The 27,181-nt window shown below is 37.7% G+C and overlaps 2 protein-coding genes across 2 annotated transcripts; both read right to left on the bottom strand.

Annotated features, from left to right (window-relative positions):
- Window positions 1-1,033: 1,033 nt before the first annotated feature.
- Window positions 1,034-27,181, bottom strand: LOC100246358 (phytyl ester synthase 2, chloroplastic). Its single transcript, XM_002275197.5, has 14 exons — window positions 26,649-27,181; window positions 25,504-25,555; window positions 25,284-25,339; window positions 24,559-24,717; window positions 24,018-24,122; window positions 23,541-23,647; window positions 22,956-23,077; window positions 16,010-16,118; window positions 14,465-14,595; window positions 13,032-13,401; window positions 12,720-12,833; window positions 2,629-2,714; window positions 1,884-1,993; window positions 1,034-1,660 (listed from the first exon to the last, which is right to left on the bottom strand). Exons 1-14 carry the CDS (start codon window positions 27,004-27,006, stop codon window positions 1,470-1,472), a joined length of 2,070 nt encoding a protein of 689 aa, XP_002275233.2. The 5' UTR covers window positions 27,007-27,181; the 3' UTR covers window positions 1,034-1,469.
- LOC109123920 (uncharacterized) lies at window positions 16,127-22,946 on the bottom strand. Its single transcript, XM_019225039.1, has 3 exons — window positions 20,868-22,946; window positions 20,499-20,537; window positions 16,127-20,024 (listed from the first exon to the last, which is right to left on the bottom strand). The coding sequence occupies exons 1-3, from the start codon at window positions 21,198-21,200 to the stop codon at window positions 19,977-19,979; spliced, it is 420 nt and encodes a 139-aa protein (XP_019080584.1). The 5' UTR covers window positions 21,201-22,946; the 3' UTR covers window positions 16,127-19,976.

Here is a 27,181-nt window from a genome sequence, read left to right as displayed (position 1 = left end):
TGATTGTACCTTGTGTTTTGATGGGAACGGCTGAGATGGGTCACCTGTTTTACAGCTGCTTTTTAACTTCTTTCTTTGATTTTTTTCGTTTTTAGTTTTTGTTCCCCTACTGAAGAGAAAAGGAAACAAATGATTTGGGATATCAGCTACGGTCAGTTCAATTCAAAGAACTGACGTTAAAGATGATTTTTGAAAAGGGTTGAGGCCTCCCAATCAGTGGGCCATATTTTGGGCCGGCTTTGTGGCCCATTTGATCGCTACTTTAAGTGTCAACCATGAACCACCTGCTACGCGGCTACGCCCAACTGGTTCATGAAGCGACTTAGCAGGATTGAGTAGAGGTTGGACTTCACGGCCTTTGCTGTAACACCATTACGACCGAACTGCAATTGGTTTCTGTAAAATGATCTAGGCGAACAAAGGCAAAACGGATACTTATTTGGAAACGAATTTTTGGGATTGGCCCAAAAGAAAAACTAGTCCGGCAATTTCATTTTCCCACCGAAAACCATGATTTGGACTCTCCAGTAATTGGAAAAAGTTTTCAAATGTTTGTACCACTCCAGCTTCGGCCTATTTGTTGATGAGAAAAAAACTATAGTCACTGCTCTTCCGACAGGCTGCCTTGACCCTTTACTTAAACAACTTTTGAATCAATCTATCTGGCCCCATCCCCGGAAACGACCGGAGCCATGTCCCATTGAGCTTGTAGCCAAAAAAACAAAGAAAAAGGGGGGAAAAAAACAAAGGAAAATGCTGGCGTCATACAATTCTAGCAAAATTCATTAGTAAAGGAACCATAAGGGGAAAGAAAAGGAATGGCCATCAACATTACCATGAGGTAATGAACTTCCTTCCTAACATCTATCTGCAGTCTTTTCTTTGGCATTCTTCCACATTTACTTCACGAAGAACAACCACACTGAACAACTACTGATAGTGTCACTGTCACCTGCTTATTGGATGATAATAATTGCAATGCTTAATCCCTAATATTCTATAGTGGGTGATGCTAGGCAACAAGAAGCTCCAATGCCTGGGAAAGAGGAAAAAAAAATATCCATGAGTAAACAGTAGAGCCATTGTCATGGAGTACAATTTGGGCACCTTCACAATGGAATTCACATCATAACCACATTATTATACATGCCTCGAAATTGAGCAATTACACTGAACATGGCCTCTCTCTCCGTGGCCTACATATCCACTATCGGAAATGGAGATAATGTGACATCACTTCTTTGCTTGGTTATATTCCTCAAAAGAATCATATGATTTGAATACCACAGTGTCTGATTGAGAACCAGAGTCTTTGACTGTTCATTCTTTTCGGAACTGAATTGCCAGCGGCTGGGCTAACAGCATGCCTACTTTGTACAGCCTACAATAAGGTCACCTCCATGCTGGAGCAAACTTCCCTCTCTCAACCACTGTTAACATAAGATTCCCTCCTTCAATGCAAGGAATAATCAAAGGTCAAATGTAGGAACTTCTGTTGTAAAGCCATGCGTAGCCTGATAAAACAACCGGGGAAATAAATTCCTATATGGATCGCCTTTTCTTCTCTCCTTCAAATAAGCGATGCAACTCTCAACTTCAGACTTGGCATGTAAATACAGCTCATGAGCCTTTTCCTTGTCTCTTAGTTCATGCTTCCTCCCTTCATCACAAAATAGAAATTCAGGTCATTTACTAAGAACTGAAAAACCAAGGATAAAAATCCCATCGAATGTCATTCAAGCATGGGCAAAAACCATAGCCAAAAGTTGTAGGTCCCCAAGGTTCTTCACAACTAAATCCCTGAACTTAGATATTTGAAGGAGAGAAGCACTTCAAGCAAATAGATTAATAATCCAATTATAGCAGTGTTCCACCAAACATACCTTCTGTCTCAATCGGCTTCCCGAAAAAGTAATAGAAACGGCCAGGAATTTTTGGTAGAACTCCTGGTAAGTGTACATCTTGGTTTGCAACGTCACCACTACTCTCAGTCCTAGTATCACATGATTAGGATGAAATTCAAAGAAACCAGTAAGCAAATGAGAAATAAAATTATAAAGATGTAAAGAAATATAGCCATACTAAGTATGCATCAATTTGTATACTTAGCATTTTGGTAATGTTTATGAATGCATTTAGTACTAAGCTTGTTAATGCTTAAATGAATTTAAACTTGCAGGAACCCTTTTTTTATAGGCTTAAAACTTGCAAGAATATGTCTTCCATTTATTTTAAATATTCTTATTTCTCATTCTTGTGTCAAAACAAATATTTTACCATTACTTGGTGCAATGTGTTCCTTTTTTTTTTTTCTTTTTTTTTTCTGGGGGCATCAGGAGCCAATAAGGTATTACTTTGCACGTGTGTGCATGTGTGTGTGTGTGTTTGGATGTAGAACATATCCCAGTCATGTAATAAATACTCTCTTAGAATGACTAAAAGAAAAACTTCCTCAGAAATTATCAGTCAGCTCTAGATGATCTTATTGCGTATAGGTAGACATATGAATTAAATATGTACCAAAAGAAAGCACAGCTTCTAGCAGAGAACATACTCAAGACACCAAAACTGAAAAAAAAATCATGAGAAATGAGAAAAGATTCCATAGCTTTCAATAACTTGGAATACCTCAATATAACAGACTCATTCGTCAAATCCTTTATTTGAGCCCTAAAATAGGGTATCTTCATTAGGTCATCATAGTCAATTACAACCTGTATACAAGGAATATGGGAGATTAGAGATGAACCCAAATCCTGTTGTGAAGTAAGCTATACATGTTACTTTGTGGTCTAGAAATCAAAATTCTTAAAAATACATTGAGGAAAGAATGAAACTATCCAAGAGTTAAATAGAAATTCATGATTACTAACCCTTAGAAAAACATTAAAGACATGGATTAGACCAATAGTCCAAAAGATTAATTTCAAACCAGAACCTATGATTGTAATAATTGATAGAAAGTAAGTAATACATCAATCTGACTACTTTGTCAGGAACAAAATCCGCAATTGCCATCTAAATTGAACAGAAGTCTATCTTTGGCCAGAGTATGGGGTCTTCCTGGTCCTTTTTTGCTTTGCTGTCTTCCACGCACTATTTTCAATTCACACTCACTCAGCTAGTCCCAATGATGGAACTTCAATTCAAGGTATCCACTTTATCTCCACTTTTGATTTTGCATGTCTAATCTCACACTTCCTAGACTTCCAACTATCCACCTCAACATTGTCATCTTAACAAAATCTTGTTTTGAGTGTGCAACTTCATAGATTTTAAAGGCATGATCACAAAATAGCTGCTTGCAGCTCATTCTTCACTAGCCCCACGCCAAATTGATTCCCTAGGAATACTTGTTTGCTTTGTTTGAATCCACAGAAACCATGGAAAGATCTTTTTTTCCTTGACTTCTCCAGCAATTATCTCCATAAGAATATATAACTCAATAGTAAACATGTTTGACATCAAACCAAAGTGATTTCATGTCTTATCTTAACTTTCAGGATTTGTTTTTGCTAGTGGATTGGTTATTTATCATAACTGACATAACCTACTGTATTGCAGGCATTTGGACAAGAACTACTGGTAGTATAATATTCCAAATATGTCTTGCTCTGGTGTGATCTTTCGAACAGCTTTATCCTCCTAATGGAAGTTCACTTTCATAATCCTCACCCAAAAACATCACCAAAATCTGGCAACGTCCATGTAAAAAATCCTTTTATTTTGTGTCTGTTCCTGCCTCTTCTATATCATTTGCCTTTTCTAACATCAGTATTGATCCTAATAACACACACATGCACATATTATCTACTTTAAAATCGAGCTTTTCATGTTCTCCATCATACTCTACACGAGCATAAAAGAACATAAATAACAATGCTCCTATAATAGATAACCACATCAGTATATATATCATTTATAGAAATGGCGACAATATGGAGCCATGGTCTATGTCATTTTATAGCTATACCAATAGGCAGCAATCAACTTTGGTTTTAAATGTTCTGTGGTTGCTACTGACTTCCAAACGGTTCATGGCCAAAAGATAAAAATTACCTCTGATCTTCAGACTCAATGAACTCAAAACATAAAGGCTTCCCAACATTTTAAAATCAATCAGTGCAAGTTAGTCAATAGGTATGCATATATATGACAAGAATTAACGACAGCAGATGTGCACATAAATTTAAGGCATAGGGATGTATAAATCAGATTATGCACAAGAAGAAAGGCTAAGGATGGAGATAAAACCAGTAGAATTGACTGATAACCACAATTACAAAACTCAGGTCACATGGAGGCCTCAAAAAACCTCAGGGAGTTGAGACTCAAAAGGGATCTCAACCTGCTTACTGTGTTATTGGTGGTTAAGGGCTAGGGAAGAGAAGGGGGGAGCGGGGTAAGGATCCTTCAGAAAGTTTCCCGTTTTCTTCTTACAACTTTTATGGAAAGAGAAGATTACCAAAATTTTAATGGTGAGAAATTCCCTTTGCAAATTCTGGAGATACATATAGTTTCACTAATCCTCTTTTGGGGCTCATGTATCAAAGACTACAGTAAAATTTGAAATTTCATTCTCAAACTTTCCTTGACTTCTTACACTTAAAGATTTTGTTATTTCCTTCTAGTTTATGTATAGTGCGTTTGAGAATCCTAAATGTGTACACTGGTTATGTATTCTTGTTTGCAAATCTATGATAAACCTCCATGTATAAGATTATCTTCACAAATTTATTTTTCTCCTTTTTAATTTCTCAACATCAAATCAAATAAGAAATGACTTGAAAACTTTCACACAATATGTAGACATTTCCTTTAAAGTTTTTTCTATTACCAATATTTCATCTGGTTTGGCTTTCTCTTCATCTTTTGAACATGTTTTGATGGGGGAAAGCCTTTTAAAGTTTATTCAAGGAAGAAAGGGAAAACCTAAGTAAACTTTAAGTAGGATTAATATTAATTAGAATTGAATAGGGATTGGTATTTGTTGGAGTCTAATTAGGATTAGCTAGTTGAGTTATAATATAATTAGAATTTGAGTCATGATAGGTTATTAGAGTCCTAGTAGAATAGGTTATTAGAGTCTTGGTAGACTTTGGATTTCTTAGAGAAGCCTATAAATAGGTTAATCAATGTAAATCAAAGGAATGAATTTTGATGAATAATATTATACTTTCTTTCATTGCAAGGTTGCAACCCTCAATGGTGAGACTCCATTGATTTTCTTCTAGGTGAGACTCCTAGCAGGCCTTAGTGAGACTCTAAGGTTTTCCATCTTTTCTTCATTGTTTCTTCTTTCTCTCTATTTCTTATCTTATAATTTTCTCTACCATAAAGTTTATTCCTTGTTCCTCTCCTTACACCCTAAAAATAAAACCCTAGCCCACCTACCCTTGAGTGTAGGCAACCATCCTAGGGTTGTCCCACATCATGTTTAACCATGAACCATGTGTTGCCCTGTCAGAATGGGTTAATAGGTCTATGTAGCCAGCACCAAAAACCCCGGCCAAGATATAATTTGAGTGGATGTGTTGATGAGTCAATTTTACCAGACCACAAGAAGCTAGATTGGCACATCACCACCCAGTTCTAACATTCAGTGTCATTAACAAGACTGTTTCATCGTTGTGCATTTCCGCGCATCACTACTTTGCATCAAGAATGTTCAGGTAAATTTCTGATGTAGTTCTGGCAGTAGTAAAATAAATTTTCTACTTAAAAATAAAAGTCCTCAACAATTTCCACACTTACACTTTCTATTTTCCTATATGTTCCTGTACATATATGAAGAAATTTGAGAAAGAAAAAAAACTTCTTTTTATTTTTCTCACTCTATTCAAACTGATTATTGCATCAATATTTATACATGAATGGCTGAGGTAATCTTGCCTTAAAAAAAAAAAAAAAAATCCTTGATTTTAGGAGAAAGTCTTCAATAAAATTAGAAAATAAAATTGGAATAGGAAACAGATAAAATTGTCTCCGTTCATTTCCATCAGAGCTAAGAAAATTTCTTCCTCGGTAAAGGGCATCTCCAGAGCTTCAGCTTCACTGTGGTTTAGACGTTGAACGTGCAGCCCCTCAATGCCAGCTCTCCATCCTAGCTCTTCCAAGAGCTGTTGCTGAAAAGCATTCACAATCCCCTCTCTCACTTCCTGCTCCTCAGCCAACTCCACCCCATTGATTTTGATTCTATCCAAAGAGTTGTTTCTCCAATGGGCATTGGCCATCCGGTGAAAAAACCCCGTGTTCTTATCCTCTTCCTTTAGCCATAGCTCCCTTGACAATTGTCTCCAATGGGTTTCTTCCAAAAGCACCCACTTTTTAAAAGTTTCCTTAGCTTCCATTTTCAACTCCGTTTCTCTTTCTAACAGGCCCCTTTCGCATTCCACCCTATCCCAAAATTCAACTTGCTGGATAGCTGAGCTTTTACTAACTTCCAGCCTACCAAACACATCCCTATTCCAAACTTTGATTTTCTCCTTCAACACCTTCAGCTTAGCAGCCAGTCTAAATTGGCCCTCCCTCTCCTCCCCGTTCCCTGCCACCAATCTCAAAGGAGATCCTTAAAACCATCAACTTTAAGCCACATGTTTTCAAACCTGAACGGGGAGGGTCCCCGACTTAGCCCGCCACCCTTCAACAGAATGGGGAAGTGATCTGAAGTGGGCCTAGGAAGCCTACTTTGGACAACCCCCCTAAACAAGTCAAGCCAGCTTTGTGTCACCAGGAAACGATCCAGTCTAGCCCAGGACTGATTGTTCCTACCCCCACTCCAGGAGAACACACCCCTTTGCAGAGGAAGATCTAGGAGCTCTAGTTCATCAATCACATGAGCAAACCTTCTCATTGCACCATTTAAACTACCCTGACTACTCTTTTCCCTTTGGGAGAGGGTGGCATTAAAGTCGCCCCCCTAAACACCAAGGATCATCCCAGATGCCCCTTATTGCCCCTAGCTCCTCCCACATAGACTCCCTTTTCTTCCTGGTGAACTGCCCGTAGACTCCAGTGAAAATCCAAACAAGCCCATCTTCAACATTCCTGAGCCTACAGGAAATAGAAAATTGTCCCACCTCCATCTCCAGCAATTCCAAGGACCTTTTGTACCAGCAAATCAAAATCTCACCCACAGAGCCTTGAGCACCCATGGCTCCCCAATCAAGAAACCTCCCAGAGCCCAAACTCCTCACCACACCCTCTGACATTGTCTGAATTTTCGTCTCCTGGATACAGAACAAATCCACCCTCTGACTTCTAACCATGGCCTTGATCACCTTTCTTTTAGAGCTATCGTTAGCTCCACGCACGTTCCAGCTCAACAACCTTAACTTCATTGGACAACCAAAATCTGGCACCCTCTTCCTTGCATTGTACCTTTCTGCTTCCTCACTCCTTCATAATTGATGGAGTATTCAAGTCTCTTCAATTCCCTTTCAAATTTCGATTTTTCCAGAAGAGTTTTACTATGGACTCTCTCCCTTCTTTTTCTGATTTTGACCAAAAACTCCAAAATGTCCTTCTCCAATCCCTCTGTCGAAAACCCCAAAAACTTGTTGAACCTCGCCAGATCGTTTTCCTCCCAACTAGTCTCCTCCCAACCTCTAACTTCAAGTGGCATAGCACTAGCTAAGCAAAGCTCCTCTCCACTTTCTTCAATACTACCATTGTTAACTTCCATCTCCATCACTGAAGACTCCTTACCAATAACCATGCGGCCCGATGATTCCCTCTGGAATTTTTCCAATCCTGCCCCAGAACGGTCGTAATACTCCCCCAATGGAGTCCGACCAGAAAAAGAAGAAGGGGGAGAGGAGAAATCACCAACCAACGTTCCACAAGGGTTAGAGGCGTTCCCATACCTCGAAACTTCCTCCATTAGAGCGCAGTCAGTCTTCGAACTCTCCTCTAAAAGCTGCTCCTCAGCCGAAGGTCTCCGGAGACTTTCGTACACCCAGAAGGAAGAAATGGAATGGTCTAGGCCCCCCATAAATCTTGGGCCAGAAATATTGTAAAGGCAGGACGTCCCTAGCTAGGCTCTTCCCTCAGCTAGGGGCAGGGCAGGGCCAGGCCTCAGCAAACCAACCCAAGCACAACAGGCTCTTTTGCCTTAGCCTGCCCAGAACCCTTAAGAGATGGCAGCCCAAAATGAGACGGCCCAAACTCGTAGGGAAAGGCCTCAAGAGTCCCTTTAATGGAGCCATTTTGAGATATCTTAAAATATGAAACACAATTTCTATATGTTCCTCAATTGGATTGTTCATGAATTGACTAACTACACTGACTGAAAAGGCAATGTTTGGTCTTGTGCGAGAAAGATAGATGGGTTTCTCCACAAATCTTTGATATCTCCTTTTATCCACTGGATCACTTCCTTTGATTGTTCCTATTTTAGTAGTGTAGTCCATAGGTATGTTTGCAGGTTTACAACCAAGCATCCCAGTCTCCTTTAGCAAGTCTAAGACATATTTACGTTGGAAGACTACAACACCTATTTTTGATCTAGCAATTTCCATCCCAAGAAAATATTTAAGATTCCCCAAGTCTTTGATTTCGAACTCATGGGTAAGAAAACTCTTGAGCTTGCCTATTTCTTCTACATGATCTCCAATCAAGATTATGTCATCCACGTAAACAATGATAATGACAATTCTTTCCTCAATAGTGCGTTTTACAAATAGAGTGTGGTCGGACTGACATTGGGAGTAACCAAACCTCTTTACGATCTTAGTGAAACAATCAAACCAAGCTCAAGGAAATTGCTTGAGACCATATAGAGATTTTTTTTAGTCTGCAAACTTTGCTAATTTTTGTCTCAGTCTTAAGACCTGAAGGAATTTCCATATACGCTTCTTCTTCTAAGTCACCATTGAGAAAGGCATTCTTGATGTCCAGTTGATGAAGAGGCCAATCTCGGTTAACAGCTAACAACAATAAACACGAATTGTGTTTAATTTGGCAACTGGAGGAAAGGTTTCTTGGTAGTCAATTTCGTAAGACCATATAAATCCCTTAGCAACTAGCTGAGCTTTGTACCTGTCAACACTCCCATTTGCTTTGTACTTGACTGTGAAGATCCATTTACTCTTGATTGGATTCTTTCATTTTGGAAGTTCACCAAGCTCCCATGTGTCATTCTTTTCAAGAGCTCGGATCTCTTCCTCGATCATTGCCTTCCATTCAAGTATTTGTAGGGCCTCTTGGATATTGTTAGGAATCCGAATATCCGTAAGACTGATAACAAAAGCCTGATAACCTTGTGACAAACTCTTATAGGAGATAAAGTTATAAATCGGATGCTTTGTGCAAGATTTTACTTATTTCCTTTTAGCAATTGGCAAATTGAGCTCATCATCTTCTGACTCATTAGGATTAGAATCAATGTTACTTGAGTGTGTCTCTTTTGGGACTGAATTCGGTTCAGTTTCATATATGAGTCCTGGATGTGTTTGTTGCTCTATATCTTATTGAGACTTCTTCTTTTTCCTTGAGTAAACAATGAACTCACTACTATTGACAGTCTGAGATTGGTTTGGGCCAAGAGGAGTACTTGGTTCAGTGTCCACGGATTCAATCATTTGGAGTGAGAGACTTGGAGCAGGAGAGATAGGGTTATAGTTGTAAACAATAATAGACTCAAGTGTTTGAGGTTTGATCATAGTTTTTGTTTCTCAAAACTGGTATTCTTGAATTCTATTCTCCCCTTCAATATCAATTTTGGAGTAATAGGATTGATTTTCAAAGTATGTCACATCTATGGAGGTGTAGAACCTTTTTGTGATGGGAAAGTAACATTTATAGCCCTTATGGTTTGGAGAGTATCCTAGGAAAATACACTTAGTGCCCTTGGAATCAAGCTTACTTCAATGTTGTTGAGGAATGTGAACAAAGGCTAAGCAATCAAATACCTTCGGAGGAATGGAGGAAATGAGTTGAGTCCTAAGGTATGATTTGAGAAAGACTTTGCATAGTGTTTGGAAATTCAAGACACGAGAAGGCATTCTATTGATGAGATAGGTCGCAATAAGTACAACTTCTCCCCAAAAATTCTTTGGGACATGAGAGAAGAGCATAAGGGCTCTTGCAACTTCTAACAAGTGTCTATTTTTTCTCTCGGCTATGCCATTTTGCTAAGGAGTATCAATGCAAGAACTTTGATGAAATATACTTTCTTTTAATAAGAATTCCCCTATAATAGAATTGAAATAATCTCTTGCATTGTCAATTTTCAATACTTGTATTTTGGCATGGAACTGGGTCTGGATCATGTTATAAAATTTGACCTACTTCTGATTTTTATTTCATTAGGAATATCCAAGAAATTCTAGTATGATCATCTACAAAAGACACAAACCATCTAGTCCTTGTTATGTTCTTTATCTTAGATGGCCCCCAAATATCACTATGTATCATGGAAAAATGATGAGATGGTTTGTATGATTGAATTGGATAGGGTTTGCGAATATGCTTGGATAATTAACAAATTTCACACTGAAAATTATCTGAATTTTTAGTGAATAATAATGGAAAGAGTTTTTTGAGATCATGAAATTAGGATGTCTTAGATGATAGTGCCATAACATAACATCACTATTTGTATTAGAATTAAAGACAGAAAGAGACCGTTTTTCACCAACTATCGGATAAGGTTGTCTTTCAATATAATTAGTCACTTTGAAGATATAGTGTCTCAAACACATATTAATATTGCCAATTGTCTTCCTCAAATTCAAATCCTAAAAAACACAATGGTTTGGAAAAAATTTAGTAACACAATGTTTTCTTGAGTGAGTTTCCTAATGGACAACAAATTGCAATCCAAGTTTGGAACCAAAAGAACAGAGTCAAGAATTAGGTCCTTAGAGATGACAACAAAATTTGTACCAACCACCTTTGAGAAAGAACCATCGGCTATACGAACCATATAATCCTCAAAACAAGGTGTATAATTTTGAAAAATTGTGGCATCTCCAATCATATAATCAGAAGCCCCTGAGTCAATAATCCAAGGACTCAAATTTTCCTTTTTTCCTTTTAAGGCAGCAAGAAAATTACCTTTTTAAGCTAAGGATCCAAACCCGGTGATAGAATTAGAGGAATTTTCCACCTGTTGGGACTAGCTGAACATTTTTTACAACAATTCCAATTGTTCTTTGCTGAACGGACTAGAATTAGGTAGTGTTGGGTTGTCCTCAACAGTGACATGGTGTCCTCAGCTTTCTCTATCATTTTGATGATGTGACGGCTTCCAATCCGTTGGTTTCCCATGGATTTTCCAGCATGTGTCCTTGGTATGACCTAATTTTCGGCGGTGATCACACCAAGGTCTCCCTTTTCTTGGTCAATTGTTGTTAAAAGGATTAGGGCGATCCCGAGCCGCAAAGGCTGAACCCTCGGAGACAGGTTGATCGGTTTGTGACCGCAACATCAATTTCTTTCTAGTTTCTTCTTGGCACACTTCTAAGTCAACTTCTCGGATGTTGGGTAAAGGTTTAGTTCCCAATATTATGCCTCAAACTTCATCCAGATTTTTCTTCAATCCTAATAAAAACTTGTAGATCCATTTCTTCTCAACAATCTTTTTGTATTTGATTGCATCCGTTGGGCAGTCCTATTTGGTGGTTTCAAACATGTCCAATTGTTGCCAATAGCAAGTTAAAAGACTAAAATATTCAATGACAGACAACTCACCTTGGCGTAAATAATGAAGGATCCTTTCTATCTCAAATGACTCTGTTGTGTCTTCTGTATCGGAATAAGTCTCCCTTGTTGCTTCCCAGATTGATTTCTTGCGTCATTTCATAGAGTATGAAATTCTCCCCTATGTCATTGTTCATTGAGTTAATTAACCAAGACATAACCATATTATTCTCAGCCTTCTATCATTTGAATTTCAAATCTTATTTCATAGGTCGAGGCACTGCACTGGGAAGGTAGTCATCCTTCCCTTTACCACATATGAACATCATGGCTGCATGAGACCATTGAAGGTAGTTTTTCCCATTCAGTTTGTGTCCAGTAATGAGAAGAGCAGCACCATCTAATCCTCCATTGTTGCTTAGAATAGGAGCTTCTTGAATGGAGGTGACTTATGAGGTTGAGGAGTCCTTCTTGGTGGTCATTCCATATTTGGTCATGAATGGATTGAATGGTTCAGAATTAGCTCTGATACCATGAAAATTTTTGAGAAAGAAAAAACACTTCTTGTTATTTTTCTCACTCGATTTAAACTAATTATTGCATCAATATTTATACATAAATGACAGAGGTCACCTTGCCTTAAAAAAGAAATCTAATCCTTGATTTTAGGAGAAAGTCTTCCATAAAATCAGGAAATAAAATTAGAATAGGAAACGACTATATGTGGTACAGCTGGCAATACAGCTAGAGGTACAGGTATACGGTACAGCTGTATGCACAGCTGCACCTTCCGGATTTCCACATGATATATATCCTGCATGCAACTTAAACATGAAATAAATCCAACAGTCCAACTCTGGGGAAAGCATTAAACCATCATTCGAAATGATAGAGCATTCAAATGAAAAGTGAATACATTCAAACTAAATTAATCAGCAGCCTCAAAAACTGCTCCTTTGTAAGGATGTATTAAGAGTGTGGGTGGATGGATACATGAGCTGGTCTGTATGGTACTGGAAACCAATAATTGATAAAGAAGACAGTCATAAAGGATATTGTAGTAGTCAAGCCCATACCTGACCAATATCATCTTCTCCAACCACCCCAAAGGGTACAATTTTGGCTCCAAATCTAGCCGCCATTCGGATAAACTCAGATGATTCTGGCCAAAACAACTTGTATTCCTCACCCTGGACAATGTAAACAGTTGGGTGTTGCAAAAAAGAGTTTAATACTTCAAATTCTAAGGCATATTTCTTTCACAGCCATGCACACATATAATGCACATGTTTATATGAATTTTTGTTGTAGGAACCTAAAGGAAAAAAAAAAACACTTTTATCCAGAGCAATGTACTTCAATGTAGAATGTAATTACTAAAATGTTACCTTCCGATGCAGAGCCTCACGCATGCCTCCTGGATATAGTAGAATATGAGACTTGGAAGACATAAGTTTATAAAAGTAAGACCCTGAGACAGGAACTGCACCAAAGACTCTGAATGTGTCAAATGTTGACAGCTCAGGTAAAATTCCACTTCTCAATCTGTTAAACATCATTGGATGCGCTATTCCTCGCAAAAGGATATTTCTTTCAGCCAAAAATTGTAGTACCATGGGAGCCAATTCAAGTCCAAGCAACATGTGATAGCCAACGAACAAGACTGGCCCCTCAGAAGGAATTCCTGCAAGTCCCCTCACAATCTTCCCATCTTCCATAGTCGAAAGCATCACAGGGCTAGTAGCTATAGTAAGCCACCTAGGATCATCATAATCGTAAGGGTATGAAATTAAATTATTATCACTGTTATGAGGATAGTTGGTGAAATAATCCTGTTCGTGAGCATTATAAAAAAATGGCACAATCAGAAATGTGGTACACACAGGGTACAGAGCCTGGTTTCCAATGAGAAAATAACCATTTAAATTGAGCTAGGGCATACTTTCTATCTGTTTCTTTCCTCTGGTATAATATAGGTCATGGAGTCTATGAGACTAGGGGTCCTTGTGTGTACTGCAAGCATGCACCACCAATCATGCAGTCTCTTTCCCTCTCCATATACAAATAAGAGAGTTCCACAGCAAATGTGAGTCATCTCCCTCTCTTTCTCCAAGTCTTAGTTTTTTATTCCTATTATCCCTATTTTTTGGCTTATGATAATCATGATATCAATACTTTTTCTGGAAAACAGGGGTCAAAAGTTTCTTGTCCACATTGTTAGAGCATAATACACATTGTGAGCTCAAATCCTATTAGCTTAAGCTTCTAGGAAAATTGATAACTCAACATGGTACCAGAGCTTCAATAAACTAGAGGTCCCCGGTTTGAAACCTCTCTATCTATTTATCTATCTAATTGTATGTTATCACAAATTTGTGATTTGCCGCAATTATTGTTGTATGTGTCTCCCACATGCATGTGTGGTCACAAATTTGTGATTTGCCTGCAGCTATTGTTGTTTATGTTCTACCACATGCACAAGTGGGTATGGGGCTACACATGAAAGAAGGTGTTAAAGCATGAAATATGTTATGGACCCAAACCCTAATAGCCTAAGTTTTTAGTAAGATTGGTAGTTCAACACAGATTAACAAGCATAGGTGGCACAGTTTCCTCTCCATAATGGAGAGATATTCATATATCTAATAGATAGCATTACTTAATCAGGTGATCCTTGTGATAACTGTAGCATGCTGAATAACCATGCATATGAAAATGAAATAATGTGCCACTGTAGACTAGTTAGTTTTTATGGATTCCTGTTGGTTATTATTATTTTATAACATGCATGTACTTTCAAAAATAATAGCATATCACTTACCTATATTCTTCAGTTGCCTGTCTGAATTCAGACGGGACCAGAGGTATGTAATCTGAAACATAGTCATGATATTTTGCACGACGATAGAAATTGACTCCTTTGATGATAGTTACCAAATCAATACCATCTTCCTGTTACATATTGACAGAAGTACCCATTTATACCAACAACAAAACTGGAAAGATGACAATTGAAGTAAAATTTTATACTCTCATATTGTATTAAGATCACATAATAACAAATCTGAAACTATTATTTCATAACATAGAGTCTGCTATCTGGTTAAATTTAAATCCAAATTCATGGAATAGAAAAGAATAGAGTTCAATATAAACCATAATTTTTGTGAATTAGATGGTTTCCTTAAAACCTTAGAAAAACAACAAATATGCTAATTAAAATACACAGTTTTAGGTTAAACTGAGTGTTTCAATTATATTATCCACTATCTCAGGAAAAGAACATTGCTTTCAGAAAATTCTCTATCTAGCAACTTCTAGTAAGAGATTTAAATCTGTGGGTTGCAGGATTTTCTATTAGAAAGCTCAGGGTATGAGAGAAGATACTCATTCAAATTGTCAGGTGTTTCCTTCTGTTGATATGATATTGAAGTCAGAGATCATAACCCTACTCTTGGAAACTAACAGCCAAAACTTAACTAATACATCACTGAGTAGAATTTTAACAAGGACAATAGAAGGTTGGGAATAACAAGAACAATCTTTTCATAATGCCAAAAGAGTTTCACATGGTTCTCTTTTCTTTCACATTTAATGTATCTCAGAATAAGCAAGCAGGCACAAACTATGATAGAAATCTCATCCAAATATTACCATTAAGCAGATCAGGAGAGCAGACAACAATAAACAGACAGGTTACCATGACAATGTGATCATTTAGAAGTAGGAGAACAAGTGCTCAACCTCGGAGCCAACAGATTTGAAGTGATAGTTATGCTATGCTTGTTGCCAGCTCCTGCATGCTAGTGTAGGTTTTGGGCCAGTGAGCATTGAGGGATGTTTTTTTTATGCATTTAGGGAGTTAACTGAGATCAAAGCAGGATAAAATGTTGTTCAAAAGGGAGTTCAGCAGAAAGAATATTTTGCAAAGGTCTGGAAAATGTTTGGTCCAATTCTTGGAATTACTAATTATTCGTGTCCTCTTTAATAAGGTTTTTTTATAGGCCCTTTAGATAAGGTTTTATTTCATTTTCCTTTTAGTTTAAATAATATTTCATTTCCTTTTAGTTTGAATTATATGAACTTTAGGACATTCCTAATTTATCTCATATTGACAAGATAGCATTGCAAAGCAAGTACCAAAAAGGCAAAAAATGCTTTTCCTTCAATGCTGATTCAGAACACCATTAAAAACCAAGGTAATTTTCTAACTAATATATAGTGGTTATGTTCTTTTTTCAATCCATATTTGATCTTTTTTCGCTTCAATGTGCTGTCTGATGCTGGATTCCAAATCTGAGCCTGAGTGGTGAACTCTGCAAAAATATCAGTGTAGAGAGAGAGAGAGAGAGAGAGATCATCCTACCAAGAAGAGGAAATGACCACTGTTGGCAAACTTACGAATCTTACATTTTGGCAGCACATGACAAAGCCTCTCAGCTTCCTCTTGACTTGATAGAAAGTGATCCTTTCCACTGAAAAAACAAATAGTAAATCAATTCCATTCTGGAAAGAAACCACAAACTAAGGCTTGGAAAGCGCTACAAGTATATACATGACAAACAAAGAATTACTATAAAATTATAGAGGCTGAAAAGTGAAAAGATGGCAATAAATAATGTTTATATGATGAAAAATTACTTTAGGCAGCTCAGACTTTGAATTCAAGAAGAGATGAGGAGGCCTTTTACTTGAACTCACACATCTACTGCCTTCTAAATGACTTAAGTACATGACACCAGCATAGGAACATTTATGCTGTTTGTTGTTAATATTGAAGATGACTACATGATTCACTTGCATTAATAGTGGCTGATGCTTCAAAAAGTTGAGTTAACAGAGCAATGGCCTGACAGTGGATGAATTTTGTGAAGATGGTATTGAGGTGGCGTGTTCCAATGAATGTTGATTTAGAGTTAGTAATGGATGATTTTGGGTCCATTTGGATGTAATAATATGCTTTGTATTTTAAAAGTAGAAAAATCAGAAATGATGTATATAACATGTTTAGTGTGTGCAACCCTTTGAAAAAACAAATGGAAATAAGGGCCAAAAAACAGAAAATCACGAAGCAAAGGGGAAAACATCTTTACTGCAACATTGAATGAAACAAACAGCTTAGGATTTGGTTTCATAATTGGATTTTTTTAATTACATGAGGTTTTTTATAGTTTGATTATTCTCGATGATCATGTCTGAACAAGGAAATTGAGCGCTTTTTGAACTGTTGGTCTTTTCCTAAGAGGAAAGTTACTAAATGGGTTAGATTTATTTTTTTATTAGACCTTACCTTATGAATTAGAATAGGTTTGGCTCTTATTTAGTCCTTGGCAATGAGCTTAACAAGTCTAACGGCTAAAGAACAGTCTTGTTAATGATTTTCCTGATTGGAATAGGAGTTTCAACATCAAAAGCCTTTAAAAAGGTGGCTTCTATCTTCCACACCCCTCTAAAAATAAAAAATAAAAAACACACTTTCCATATGGAAGAGCTGATGAAGTATCATTTACAAGCTCTTTGAGATGAGAGTTTTGACTGACAGGATGCATAATCCTTGTCTATAAGCTAAACTGGAACAGGAATTGAAGTGAACTGTGGGTGTTTTTCCTAACAGGAAAATTCACTAAATGTTAGATCTAGTTTTCTAATTATATATTATTATTTAAACTCCTTGTCAATGAGTTTGACAAGACTAGTAGTCAAAGCATCTTGCTATTGATGTTTTCCTGATTCAAATGGGAATCAACATCAAGAGTCTTTAAAAAGGGCTAATCCTCTCCTACATCTCCCAAAAGAAAGAGGAAAATGAAACAGTTGCAATATGTATCAAAATACTCAAAAAAATCCCACAGAAACCGAGAACTCTTCTCCTTTTTATTATTCTCTGCATCCATCTATATATAGACGTATATTCTATACATGGAGTCCAACTGATTCCTAAATTGTATATGGTAACATTAACATATACATGGTAAGCCAATTTGTCAATCTTTTCGTATATGTACAAAGTATATGTACAACCAATCTGATTCCTAAATTGTATATGGTAACATTAACATCCCCCCTCAAATTGACGTTGGTAAGTCAACCAGCAACAATTTGCTAACAAGAAATTGATACCGCTGTTGAGTCAAAGCTTTGGTGAAGATATCAGCCACTTGGAGATTAGAAGAGATGTGAGGAAGAGATATCACCCGACTTTCCAAGGTGTCTCGAATAGAATGACAATCAACCTTAATGTGCTTGGTACGTTCATGAAAAACGGGATTGGTGACAATCTGAATAGCACAAGTGTTATCAGCATGAAGAGGTGTAGAAGTAGTCTGAGGAAACCCAAGCTCCTCAAGAAGACCGCGTAGCCATACAATTTCAGAACAAGCAGTAGACATGGCACGATACTCGGCCTCAGTAGAGGATTTAGAAACATGATCTTGTTTCTTACATCTCCAAGAAATTAAGGCATCACCTAAAAACATACATCAACCCGTAGTAGATCGACATGTATCTGGACACCCAACCCAATCAACATCACTATAGGCAACAAGTTGAAGAGAGAAGTCGGTAGGAAAGAACAACCCATAAGTAGGTGAACCTCGAAGATAGCGGATGATGCGTCGAACTGCAGCAAGATGGAGATGCCAAGGAGAAGTCATAAACTGACTGACCTAATGAACAACATAGGAGATATCAGGTCGAGTAGTGGTCAAGTAGATAAGACTCCCAACTAGGCGCCGATAGAGAGTAGGATCATCCAGAAGGTCCCCTTCATCTTTCCTGCATTTGACATTTACCTCCATAGGAGTATCAACAAAAGAAGTGTCCTCCAAACTAGCCAAAGTGATAAGATCTTGAATATACTTGTGTTGGTTCACGAAAATACCACTAGCTCGATGATGAACTTCCAATCCTAAGAAGTATATGAGCTGTCCAAGATCTTTCATATGGAAAGTTGTATGTAACAGCCTCTGAAGCTTAGTAATCAAACCACAGTCAGTGCCAGTAATGATAATATCATCCACATAAACCAAGAGAAGGACTATACCCAACGCAGACGTGTGAAAGAAGAGGGAAGAATCATACTAACTTTGGGTAAAACTGAAGGAAAGAATTGTACTGCAAAACTTCTCAAACCAAGCCCGGAGCACCTGCTTGAGCCCATACAAAGAATGTTTTAACTTACAGACATCATGAGGAGGAGAATTAGTCATACTAGAGAGAAGCTTCATGTAAATCTCTTCCTGGAGATCACCATGAAGAAAAGCATTCTTCACATCCATCTAATGCAGTTGCCATGACTGTGAAGCGGCAATAGCTAAGATGGTTCGAACCATGGTCATTTTGGCAACAGGAGCAAATGTCTCCTCATAATCAACCCCATATTTCTGCTTGTTACCCAGAGCTACGAGGCGAGCTTTGTATCGGTCCAAAGAGCCATCAGAACGAAGTTTTACAGAGAAAACCCATTTACTCCCAATAGGTTTGACTGTAGGAGGACAAGGAAAAATATCCCAAGTATGATTCTCCTCAAGTGCTTGAAGCTCTGCTTGCATTGCATTTTGCCAACACTCATGTTCCATGGCCTGTTTGTAGCAAGAAGGAATAGAAATAGTGGATGAAGTAGCAACAAGAGAGACAGGAGAGAAAAATCCATACCAATCAAGGGGTCGAGAAAGACGAGTAGACCGACAAAGAGTGGTGGAAGCAGGAGCAGGATCAGGCGATGGGTCAAGATCGGAAGGGGGCACAGATGAAGTGGAACTGGACTCATGTCGACTGCGTCTTTCATACACAAAACCAGGTTTGAACTTTTCCACAATTGTTGGGGATTCAGAAAAACTAGGCAAAAGAGATACAGATACAGATGACAGCTCAACATGAGATGGAAAGAAATATCGATTTTCAAAGAAAATCACATTCCGGGAAACTTGTATACGACGAGCATGAGGATCATAACAAACATAACCCTTGTGAGGGATAGCATAACCAAGAAAAGCACACTTAACAGACTGAGCAGTAAGTTTATGTCGTTCCTGAGTAGGTAGATGCACAAAACAAACACAACCAAATGTACGAAGATCAGAATATAAAGGAGAATGATCAAACAACTTAGAGAAAGGAGAAACATGATTTAACATAGGAGAAGGTAAGTGATTGACCAAATGAATTGCAGTAAAAAGTGTTTCACACCAAAAACGAGGAGGAATCGATGAGTCAAGTAAAAGAGTTCTTACCACATCAAGAAGGTGGCGATTTTTTCTCTCAGTGACACCGTTTTTTTGTGGTGTCGAAGAACAAGAACGCTGAGAGATGATCCCTTTACTTTGAAGAAAGTCTTAAAACTCATTAGACATGCATTCTTTTCCAGAATCAGAGCGCAAGACCTTGATGTTGGCAAAGAATTGAGTTTCAATAAGTGCAAGAAAGCGCTTAAAGACTGAAAAAACTTCAGCCTTAGCTCGGGGGAAGTAAACCCAAGTAAAACGACTAAAGTTATCAATGAAAGTAACAAAGTACTTGTAATGTGCATGAGAAACAACAGGTGCAATCCCCTAAACATCACTATGTATAATATCAAAACATTGTGAGGCACAAGATGCGAGATGAGGAAAAGGTAGAACTTTACTTTTGCCAAGTTTGCATGACGTACAATCGAAAGAAAGATCAAGAGAAGAACATGTTTTATTTCCCAATAATCCAGAATTAAACAAAGTACGAAGTACATCAAAGTTTGGGTGGCCAAGACGTTTATGCCACATCTTATGTCCAGAACCAACAACATTACATGCAAAGGAAAGTAAAGGAAAACTAGGAATAATAGTGGAAGGAGAAACATGAAGAGGAAAGATTCGTCCCACCTTAGGCCCCTTCGCAATCATCTTCCTGGACACTTGATCCTACACAACACAACCAAAATGGGAGAAATTGACATTACAATTATTATCAACCAATTGACCAATAGAAATAAGATTTGTGGAGAGGTCAAGAGACACAAAAACATCAGTTAAGGAAGAGGAAAGATCACCAACAACACTGATAGGCAGAGAACTGCCATCGGCAGTGTTAATTTTCAGATTTCCATCATAATTTCTGACATTGGAAAGAGAAAGAACAGTATTCGTCACATGGTTAGAGGCTCCAGAGTCAAAATACCATGGCTTAGAAGAAACCGTATGATTACCTGAGAGCCCAAAAGCAGAAAAAGTATAAATGATAATTTGTTGTACCATTTTAGGAGTAAGTGTGTTCAGGTTTGCTAAGGCTGTAGGAGCATAAATAGGAACAATCGACGAGACAGCAGGCAATGCAGCAGAACTAGAGGCACCAGTGGAAGCATGATAAGCAGTACCCTGCTTCCTTTTAGGCCGAATGGGACAAGCAGAGATGATATGACCTTGTTTCTTGTAGTAGTTACTGAACTTCTTGGGACAATCCTGAACAATGTGACCAAAATCTTTACAACTAAAGCACTGAACAACATGCATGTCTCGACCCTTATTCCGCCCATGTGCTGCATAAGCCACAGAAACAGGTGCACTAACATTAGCCCGATGGTCCATGGTAGCTTGAGTTACGATACGCTACTCCTCACGCAGAAGTTCACTCTAACAAGCATCCAAAGATGGTACAAGATGATGATTCATCATATTAGACAATGCAATTTCAAAGTCGGGTCGTAGCTTCATCAAGAATTGATACCGCTTGCTGGTTCCATGCACTGCTTAGACAGCAGAGAGAGCTGCAGCGGGAACATTAGCATAAACAATGTCGAAATAATCAATCCAAAGAGAAAAATATTCCTCAATTGAAAGACTTCCTTGTGTGAAATTAGTCATCTCATACTTCAATTGAAAATGCCTAGCAGAGTTGTCTTGATTGTAAACCGTGTGGAGATAATTCCACATGGCAGCAACAGTTTTATAAGGCCTCAGATTGAGAACAAGGTGAGGTTCAACCGAGCTAAGGATCCAGGTCATAACCTAAGCATCCTTAATTTCCCACTTAGACAAAGCCTCGGCATCACGAGGTGCGGGATTATTCCCATCAATATGTCCCTATAATTCTTTTCCCTTGACAAATAATTTAAATTGAAACTCCCAAGCACAATAATTTTTGCCAATAAATCTAATAGGAAACGATTCCAACTTATCTGATGACATGATGCAACCGAGAGACAAAGGAAATAACCCACTAGAAAATTGGAACAAAAGTGGCCAAGAACTAGGTCACGATGAACCCGATCAACACTGTTTTCGATGCCAAGCGTTTGATTGGTAGAAGATCGGTTCAACTGTGAAGAACGTTGTTGTTATAGTGCCTGCCTCAAGTGATGCGTATCATCAATAAGCCAACAGCTACTGAAAATCAAGCCACCAAGGATGCGGGAGTTACTGTGCCTCAACATGATGCGTATCATCAATGAGCCAACAGTTGCCGAGATACACCCCTCAAACGCAGCTACTGAAGGGATCGAAACCCAGAAAAACACCCATAGCAATCACCAAAAAAATAAAACCACAAATGCACCAACAGGAAGTGCCAAAACCTCCAAGAAGCACAAACTCCACTCAGAAGGTGCCGAAACCTTGCTCTGATACCATGTCAAAATACTCAGAAAAACCCCGCAGAAACCGAGAACTCTTCTCCTTTTTATTATCCTCTACATCCATCTATATACAGACGTATATCCTATACATGGAGTCTAACGATTCCTAAATTGTATATGGTAACATTAACATATACATGGTAAGTCAATCTGTCAATCTTTTCGTATATGTACAAAGTATATGTACAGCCAATCTGACTCTTAAATTGTATATGGTAACATTAACAATATGGTGATGAAGTTATTATTTATATAAGCTCGTCAAGGTCTAATATAAGCTCTTCATGGTGAGACGTTTTCCTAGTAGTGGATGTGTGTACACAAGATCAAATCTTGTCTCTCTTCTATATTTCATCTTCTTTGATCTTGAGTGTTCTAAGACTTACACAGTAAGGTGCACATACCTTGTTGTCCATTCAAATGAGCAGCTGGCCAAACTCATGAGTTATATTGGCTTCAAGTTAAGAAATGGCTACAAGAAGGTCAACTATAAAAAAATTTAAAAAGAAAGAAATACAATAGTTGAGCAAGACTAGATTTGCTAAGCTTGCCATTCAATAATTCATTTTCTGTTTTACTTTTACTTTTCTTCTAAGCAATTAAATCAAGTTTAATTAACCTAGAAGTAGCTGAGTGTCAACTTTTCTATAATAAGCAATCATACAATTCAATAAAAAGGAAAAATGCAGAGAAGACAAAGAGTCAGGACCTGGAAAGTATCAGTATTTCTGCTTTCACAGCATGGAGACGTGAATTCACATATGCAGAAGCTGAGGAAAGCATCTTCAGCCTCCAGAGAAAGGTTTCTTGAGGCAAAATATCTGACAGAACCTGTGACTTTAACCATCAATTCTTTGTCCAAAAGCAACAACACAAGATAAGAAAAATTAAAATGAGAGTATCAAGTCAGAAGAAAATGAAATATGATAAAAAAGACAAGAGACTCATCAACAAAAAATAAATCTGAGACGATCATCATGACATGAACTCCTAGAGAAATCCTGCATCTGGGACATTTCAAGAACAATATACAATTATGTGTCACGTCTACACTGACAAGAAGGCACCGCAAATTGTGAAAAACTATAATGAGGAAACCTCCCTGGCATGTATAGAGAATTTTGACAAAAAAGATTAAAAAATAAAAAATAAAAAATAAAAATGATGCCAATAACAAAGCCCTTGACATATTGACTAACATACAGTAGGATTTCTCAATTAGAGAATTTTTTGTCCACTAAAAGAAGGCAAAACATATACCATAGTCTACTTATGTTCTAGGGTCAAATCTTACAGAAAGATAAGCTGACAGTGCACCAAGACCCTCTGATATCTCTCCAACTGTTTGTTGCAGAGGAAGTCCTTTTTCTGCAGTTGTCATCACCATCCTCAAAGGATCACCTAAATTTAAAAATGGTACAGCTGCTTGCATCAATTGGGAAGATACAATATGGTATTTAAGTTGCAAGAAGATCAGTTCTTATGACACTAATAATTTTGGGAATAAAGAATAGAAAACTACTAGAATCAGTTCCTAATAGCAAATTCCACCAGAAGCAAATTTTCCAAATTCATGGTCTTCCATTTGCGGCATTAATAGTTTAGATGCAGATTGATATTATAATAGCTTCATCAATAAGGATTGCCACTTGGGTAATTCTGGACTGGAGCAAACTCGATATATTCCAAGCTCAAAGTAAGAACAAATATATGTGTCAAGCAACTATTGAAACTAGTGGATGAAAATAAAAGGAAAAAGAAAAGCAAAAACCTGTCATCAAGCTAAGCACATAGGGAACGCCTAAATTGAGTTGGTCAGGCATGACATCGAATAAAGGTATTAGAGGTTGCAGTGGTGACTTGCCAAAAGATGTAGCTGCCAAATGAACAAAAATTAGTAACTATGAATAGCATGCAAAGATTTTGATCAATTGCATGCAATGAACTTTAGTTTTTTGCTTTTTCTTACTAAGAGTGCTGCACATATCATGGAGGGTATCCCTGGAACCAAAAGTACATTATGCATATGTGGTAGCTTCCAATTTTAAGTCTTAACCACCTTTCTTAAAGGCATTTGAGATTTGATCAAGTCAAATTCAATCAATCAGTTAAAACAGTGAAAAATCGGTTATCCAATTTCAGTAAAATATAGCATGTCTTGTTTCTTAATATGATCAGTCTAACTGATCAATAAACACACCCATATATAGTTGAATTTTTGCTGGAATTGAAAAGGACCATTTATAGCAGTGAATAAATCAAGTGAAAGTATAAGCTCTCATCAACATAATTTACAAAAAGGAAGTTCTCACCTGGGTTAGCCAAAATGAGTGCAAGATCAATATCAGGGTTACGGGCTGCAACAGCTAGAGCAAGGCATCCTCCAAGAGATTCTCCAACAAGGTATATGGGCTTATTTGGTGAATGGAAATTCTCTGACCGTACTGTTCTTTCAACCAGCTTCACCAATTCTTAACGATGAAAATTTGGAAAAGACTATATTAAAACGAAATTCAACATACTTGTCCTATGGTGTCCCCATTTAGGAGGATAAATACAGTAAGCATGATCTTTGTTTTCAAAAAGTTGGTTAGTTTACTTCCTCATGATCAGTTCTGGTGTGTACTTGTAGCAATTTGAGGTTTCTTTCCCCTCTGGCTTAGATTTCTAGGGTCTTTCTGCCTTTCGGGCATGTTTCAATAGTCAGGCATGCTGTGCTTTCTTCAGTATACTTATTCCTCTATTAATCTATATTAAATTTCAAAAAGGATTTATATTCTAGGACATACTAAAAAGAAGTTATTGTTGTTCTGCATCCAGTACCTCTTTTGTTCAATTCTGTAATGACAGTGCAAGGAACCACTATCATTCTTTACTTTAAACTAAAGCCAAAGACACAGAATGATGCAGCAGCTAATGTACAAAATAACACTGCCCATCACTGACTCTGTACACACTATCTCAAGTTTACATGGGTAGTAAGAAACACATGAGAAAGTGAGTGTAAAAAATAAAATAAAATAAAAAAGAACCAAACCTGTAAATGGTGTTCGATCCATAACAGGGATATGCAAGCACCATATGTCGAAAATCCTTCATTCAAGAAAACAATAGTGAGCTGGGCAACTTAATGATTATATGGACAAAGGTAATTGGCATGGCATCAGATCATAATTCTATCATCATCAAATTTCTTTGGAGACACAAAGACAGAAGCATATTCTCCATTTGTAACTTTAGTTTGATTGAATGCTTACTGTCCAAGTCTATGATGATGCATACTAAGTCCAAGTCCAACACCATCAATCCCTGCAAAATTCAAAATATATAATAGCAAATTCTCAATAATTTGCCGATTACAATAATGACAAACAATAACAAATTTTTTAGTGCTGACAAATATTGATATTGACAATGATAATGACCTCTTTGCCAGCTTCCCCATCCATTCATTCCAGCATTACAAAAGTTCCTTATATCTATCTTATTTATTCCCATTTGGAATGACATATTCCTTCTGCTCCTAAATAATCTTCTCATTTCTAAGAAAGAGAGATGTTCCAATAGGTCCAATTCCAACACCATCAATCCCTTCAAAATTCAAAATATATAATAGCAAATTCTCAATAATTTGCAGATTATAATAATAATAACAATAATAAATTTTTTAGTACTGACAAATATTGATATTGGCAATGATAATGACCGCTTTGCTAGTTTCTCCATTCATTCATTCCAGCATTACAAAAGTTCCTTATATCTATCTTATTTATTCTTATTTGGAATGGCGTATTCCTTCTGCTCCTAAATAATCTTCTCATTTTTAAGAAAGAGAGATGTTCTCCTATATCATCATTTGATATTGAAGGACAAGTATTTAACATTCACGAGTTAAGAACTGGTCTATAAATTTGTGAAAAAAATATATATGTTCCGAAGGGATACCTAGATCTTTAATTGTCAAACAAATTACGTATGTCAATATAAAGCTGAATTCATGTAATAATTCGCAAAATCGAATTTAATGCATAACTCCAAACAGCATTGTTCATCATGGAAATTTCTCCTGAAGACAGCCAACTTTAGTTCGAAAATTAGAGGCAAGATGAAAGTGCTGTTGGAGTTATGCATTAACAAAAATGAAATGGAGCGGAGAGAGCCAGAACCAAATCAAATTGTTTGAATGAGGAAAACCACAAGCTTGTTTGCTGAATTAGACTGCAGCAAACGAACATCCATACGCCTTGTTATTAACTTTTCCAATTAATATAAATCAAGAAGCTATGATGAATCTAAAAGTATAATCCAGTCATGGCTCTGTTTGTTTTATTGTTAAAGTTTCCATCAAAAAAAATTCACCAGAAGAAAAGATGAATCAAGGAAAGAGTGGCGGGGCAAAGACCTGGTAAAAAGAGAAGCAGAGGAGAGTTTTCCAACCGAGTCCCGCACTCCAAGGGCGAAAACCAGCGGGGCGGTCCACCGTCCGATCTGCTCAAATCCTTCGACTGCTGGAAGTAATCCTGCAAACTCCGCCGTTCTACTTCCGACACCTCCATGTCCTCGAAGCGCTTCGAAATAGTCTTCTCGATCCCTTCTTTCTCCTCCACTCGCGGCGCCAGTGCTTGTTCACTAGACATTGTCGACGGCCGAGTCGAAACCGAAATCGGATTCGTTCTCAATCCTCCTGTCGCCGACTTCATGTCCCGCCGGAACACCGACCAGCATCCGCCGGTGACAAAACACGCTCCGGTGGCCGCCATGGCACAATCTCGACCACCACTACCTGAACGCTGACGCTCTTCGCGTGCGGGGCCGGCTGCTTATAATAAATATAATCACCAGAACTGGAAATCATTTAATTAAGATAAGAATTCAGTAGGCACGCCGCACACCTGCCTCACTTTGACTGCTTTAGCACCTACAAGATTAAATACA

Source organism: Vitis vinifera, chromosome 14, assembly GCF_030704535.1.
Source record: "Vitis vinifera cultivar Pinot Noir 40024 chromosome 14, ASM3070453v1".
NCBI classification, from domain to species: Eukaryota; Viridiplantae; Streptophyta; class Magnoliopsida; order Vitales; family Vitaceae; genus Vitis; species Vitis vinifera.
This window is presented reverse-complemented; position numbering and strand designations above follow the sequence as displayed.

What these genes read in the sequence shown, in the direction of transcription:
- LOC109123920 (XM_019225039.1), bottom strand. Translation starts at nt 21,200, where the DNA reads ATGGACCATCGGGCTAATGTTAGTGCACCTGTTTCTGTGGCTTATGCA. An exon ending in ACACACTTACTCCTAAAATG is followed by an intron (nt 20,538 to 20,867) that starts GTACAACAAATT and finishes TGTGTTGTGTAG; the next exon opens with GATCAAGTGTCCAGGAAGAT. An exon ending in TGATTGCGAAGGGGCCTAAG is followed by an intron (nt 20,025 to 20,498) that starts GTGGGACGAATC and finishes GCCAACATCAAG; the next exon opens with GTCTTGCGCTCTGATTCTGG.
- LOC100246358 (XM_002275197.5), bottom strand. Translation starts at nt 27,006, where the DNA reads ATGGCGGCCACCGGAGCGTGTTTTGTCACCGGCGGATGCTGGTCGGTG. An exon ending in ACTCATTTTGGCTAACCCAG is followed by an intron (nt 24,123 to 24,558) that starts GTGAGAACTTCC and finishes TTCATTTGGCAG; the next exon opens with CTACATCTTTTGGCAAGTCA. An exon ending in CAGGCAACTGAAGAATATAG is followed by an intron (nt 13,402 to 14,464) that starts GTAAGTGATATG and finishes TGATGATCCTAG; the next exon opens with GTGGCTTACTATAGCTACTA.